We start from the raw sequence: 4,676 nt of genomic DNA, 5'->3' as shown, positions 1-4,676 counted from the left end.
ATTTCTTTCTTGCCTAAATAAACCCAGAGGTATTTGTGACATGCTAAGTTAAACTTTTTGTGAGGAAGCAGCTACTGCAGATATCACCATTTTCCTCCAGAATATTTAGTGTTTCTTACGAGAGGGATATGAGAAGTATTTCCCACACAATCTTCATTTTTTTTTGACGTCTCAACATTTCTATCCCCTTGGCTGCTGCACACAGATCCATGGCTGTATGAAATGAGTAGCTTGAGTCAAGCTGTTAGTTCAGGAGAGACTTTATTTAAGCTCAGAGAAGATCACGGTGCGCCCATCTGGTGAGCTGATACTTTACAGGAGGGTGTAGCACCATTCTGTTAAGCAAGTGGCGCACTGCAGAGCCTGCCTTGAACTGGCACCAAAAGTACCTTTCAACCACTGCTGGAAAATCAAAGCATCCTTTTTCAGGAGGAGGAACTGGCCTAGCAGGATGTACGCCTGGAAAGGGAAGCAGAAGAGCATTTATTGGCCCACAAACGTCATTGCAGGAGACGTCCCGCTCACTTGCAGACCACGTTAGCCTCTCTGAAAGTCATGGCTCTGGGTTTGTGAGCAAATGTCTGTGAGTAAATGTAGTTGGGATGGCTCATACTTCTGCTGGCCACCTGATGTCTCTCTCACAGGCTGCCAGACCTGCACTTTAGGGTCCAGGTTTCCCTTCATCTCTTGAGGAAAGGAAGGGAGTAGCTATGGGTCTACACCTGCTCACAGATCTCATGGCACTACCGTGGGAGTGGCGATGGGAAAAAGCAGGATGCAAAAATCTCCCTCTTGCTCTTCCTGGTTAATCAGGATTCCCGAATGCCATGGAGAGCAGGAACTTTTTGAAGAGCCAGATTGATCATGCMTGCAACCAGGAAGCTGAAGCTACTGGAAGACTCCAGGTTTGTGGGTCTCATTGGTGTTAAGTCTCATCCTCAGATTTTTGTCCAGAGGACAAAAATTGGTGGGTTAAAGCTCATTCACTGCTAGCTGAGCCATGAGAGGGACTGTTGAAGTTTCACAACCCTACTTCTGAAAAGATAAGTTTGTTTAAGTAAATTCTGAAAAATCAAAAAATAAATAAGTATATTTTGCTTAATGCATCTGATGACAGATAGAGGAACTGCTGAGCTACACTGATATTTGACCATGCTCTCTTACATGGTGCATATCATCACACTTTCAAACAGCCTGGAGCAATTGGCCACCAAACTTCAGGGGGACTTCCACAGTCCTTTATGACTAAGAGGGGAGAAGAAAGGATGCCACAAGAAGGTAATGTTCTTGATGAGGCCAGTGGATAAAGCAGGCAGTGGTTGGGAAGGAAGGAAAGAGGTTACCTTGTCAAAACCTTTGGCAGCCAGTTTAGATCCAAGCTCCTCATCAATGCCATCTACTTCTGTAATAGTCTTATTTCCCATGGGCTCAGAGACAAAGTCTTTGAACTTTTGGCTTCTGATTGCCATTTCCATAGGCTGGAGTGGCTGGAAACATGAGGCAAAGAATAAGCTAAAGCCAACAGTGCTGCACCTCAGGATTAGCTGCTGTTGTTAGTATAGATGTAGTTTCAAGAGCACAGGGTTGGCCAGGAACCTCTAGAGTTACACAGCCTATGACACCTCTACCAGCGACAAGTGTGCTGTAGCATCCCTTTCATAAACCCATTTGCCCAATCACTGCTGGAATTAGGGATTTTGTGCTCACACTTTCCATGGGAAGCATCTTCCGGGTGCCTTGTCTTGGCAGCTGAAAAATCTGTGAATTTTGTTTACCAACTTGTTTTTTCTGCCAGCACAACCTCTTAGCTCACTTAACCCTTTGCTCTTCCTAGCATGATTCCTATCTGTTCCTTCTTGGACCTCATTTTGGCAAGCTGAATAGCTAAACTCTTGCTTCCCTTCATAATTTGGGTTCTCCATTCCTTGCTAGCCTTGGTGCCCTTCCCAATCCCTGGTCCTGGATGGATTTGTTTCCTCTTTTGAACATGAGCAGTCAGAATTGCATCCACAATCCAGGAGAGGTCTTAGTACAATGCCAGCAGAAATCCAGCGGAATTCCTGTGATTCTGGGATTGCAGTTGTCTTTCTTGTGCCTTGAATATCCCTATCTGAGTGTACTCAGCTTCTTCTCTCCTTCAGTCACCTCCTGTGGAAGGATTCATAGTATCCCATTTATAGTATCCCTAGCTGCACAACCTTGCACTTGGGATTGATGAATTGTTTGCTTAATTGATTGCTTGTCCTCATGGTCTGCCCACTCTACTCATGTCTACCTCTTCTCTGTCTTAGAAGAAACACAGCAGTCCTCAGGTCCTGCATTACACTCCAGGTGACCATAAGTATTTGTCTTCCTATGTAACCATTGCTCCTATTGCTAAGGTAAAGGATTTGGGTTCATGTCTAGCTCCTAATACGCTTTGCAAGTTGCAGAACTTTACTACCTGTGACTGTGGCACCACCTCTGAAGTTTACTTGTGACATATCAGAACTTGTCCCCAACTTATCACGCATCCCAAAACTGGGTGCCACCTGAGGATCCTGGTTTCAACCAAAACCCAGCCTTGTCTTGGAGTGGCTCTATCCTAGACAAACATAGTGCCTGTGTTCAGGAGCAGTGAAGCTTTGATTTTTACACTGGAGAGGCAGGCTGGGTGGCTATATTTCTTGGCTAAGTCGTTACCAATTGCATGGAAGCTGGTAGCACAGCAGGGAATGCACAGCTGTTGAATGGCAGAGACTATCAGGAGCTATGTGGACTTCCCAGTGGGAGCCCATCCCTCCCACCCCAGGACTCCACAGTTAGTGCTGGTGACCAGTCCTCCCACACCCCCAGCTTCAGGGCATCTCACAGACCAGGGGCTCTGGAGGCCAGGATGGAGAAGCCTTGCCATGCTAGAAAGTCCTTCAGTGGCATCAGCTTGCCCTGTGAGGTCACCACTTGTCTCATAACCAGGAGGGTATGCCTGGAGCTCACCTAAGCTTTCAACCACGCCACTGAGCCTTCAGTTCTCTGTGCTTTCTCCCTTTCCCATGAAAGTGAATGGGCAGCTTGGCAAAAAAATGAGTCTGCAAGCCCAAGCCCTCGTGCTCATCAAGTTGTGACTATTTTACAGGGCAGTGAAATGGGAATCTCAGGTGTGAATACTACTGCTCCCAGAAAAGGGATACTTTAAAGACACCCAGGGCTTGATTCAGCTGCAGAAGCAATGGGCAAAAACTGACCCACAGGAAATTCTGCCTGAATGTGAGGAGGAACTTGTTCACTGTGAGAGTGACAGAGCACTGGAACAGGTTGCCCAGAGAGGTTGTGGAGTCTCCTTCTCTGGAGATATTCAAAGCCTGTCTGGATGCAACCCTGTCTAACATGCTCTAGGTGACCCTGCTTGAGCAGGGAGGATGGACTGGATGATCTCCAGAGGTCCCTTCCAGCCTTACTGATTCTGTGATTCTGTGCTTAGACACAGATGTTTTGTGCCACCCTGGAGACTAGGCTATCCCAACTGGTCTTTAGCTGCCAGCCTGTTAAGGTCTTGCTCCATATTTCATATTCAGGTCGTATTCCCCAAGTCCATGTGGGCAGCCTGCATGCAAGAGAATGATTACTGGGTAATCAGACACACAGTATGAAGATCATTCTCCTGGGCTGCTCAGGTCCACAGTCSTGGCCTAGGAGCACCAAGGATTTAGAGATAGATCAAAAAAGGGACAAGCAGTGGTGCATCTTCCTCCAGTACCAAACGCAATGACTTCCTTAGCTCCACTGTGACATGGTGCATTTTTTCATCCAAACCTTGGCCATGCCACCAGAGAAACATATGCAAGGAGTGATATGACCGTAATCCAGAAGTGATTGCTATAACTTCTTTTGTGGTTGCATTGCAGTGCCATGTTGTGGTTATCTGCAGTATCCACTTTGAGTTTCTGTTGCTGGAGTAAAGCTGCTGCTTATTAAATCCAGACTAGCAAGCATCTGGCAAAGCATGTGGGCTGGGAGGGACTGCCAGGGAGCAGAGGGAAGGCCAGATGTACTGATTCCTGCTTTTCTAAAAGAGGAGGCTGCTTCCAGCACCTCCAAAGGGATGAACTGTGGACGTGGAGCCACTTGGAGGATCAGCTCTACTCATAAATAAAGTAGCGTTATGTTTAACATACAGGCAGCAGTCAAATCCTGAGCAGAGGACACTTCTGCTCTTGTTCCTACCAAATTTTGAGGCATGTTTCTGTACCCGTAAGTGTCCCACTGTGGGAACAAGGATGACAGGCATGTCTAGACCTCCCCAAGACCTCAGAGTTGAAATAAATGTATTTCACCGAGGCCTGGGCAGTCCTCCCATAATAAAATACAAGTCGTGCCTGTCTTCTGCATGTTGAGCCACAGCCTGGATGTGAATTGCCGTGGGTATGGTCACAGTCCCAGGTCACTCCCAAACAGGGTTTCATGGTCCTTTTTGCACCAATTGGCCTGGACCTTCAGAAGGCGTAGGGCTGGGGGGCCCTCTGGGAGGCCTGCAGACCATCCCCCTGCTCTGCAATGGGACTTGTTTGATGACTGCTGAGCAGAGCTAAAAATATCCCAGCAATGGTTATGAATTTAGGCTAACTAATACATCTAGCAGAGAGATTTGGAGGTGTTCCAGGGCTAAACAACAGCTTCTTCACCAACAGCCAAAGACT

The 4,676-nt window shown here is 47.1% G+C and overlaps 1 protein-coding gene across 1 annotated transcript; it reads right to left on the bottom strand.

Moving 5' to 3' along the window:
* Positions 1-312: 312 nt before the first annotated feature.
* BANF2 (BANF family member 2) lies at positions 313-1,469 on the bottom strand. Its single transcript, XM_085315947.1, has 2 exons — positions 1,344-1,469; positions 313-459 (listed from the first exon to the last, which is right to left on the bottom strand). The coding sequence occupies exons 1-2, from the start codon at positions 1,467-1,469 to the stop codon at positions 313-315; spliced, it is 273 nt and encodes a 90-aa protein (XP_085172073.1).
* Positions 1,470-4,676: the final 3,207 nt, after the last annotated feature.

The sequence above is a fragment of the Rhea americana genome, unplaced genomic scaffold, assembly GCF_003343005.1.
Source record: "Rhea americana isolate MKP2758 unplaced genomic scaffold, rheAme1 scaffold_445, whole genome shotgun sequence".
NCBI classification, from domain to species: domain Eukaryota; kingdom Metazoa; phylum Chordata; class Aves; order Rheiformes; family Rheidae; genus Rhea; species Rhea americana.
The sequence above is the reverse complement of the archived record's forward strand: the minus strand, read 5'-3'. Positions and strand labels throughout refer to the sequence as shown.

What these genes read in the sequence shown, in the direction of transcription:
- BANF2 (XM_085315947.1), bottom strand. Translation starts at nt 1,469, where the DNA reads ATGGCAATCAGAAGCCAAAAGTTCAAAGACTTTGTCTCTGAGCCCATG. An exon ending in CTGCCAAAGGTTTTGACAAG is followed by an intron (nt 460 to 1,343) that starts GTAACCTCTTTC and finishes TTCCCTTTCCAG; the next exon opens with GCGTACATCCTGCTAGGCCA.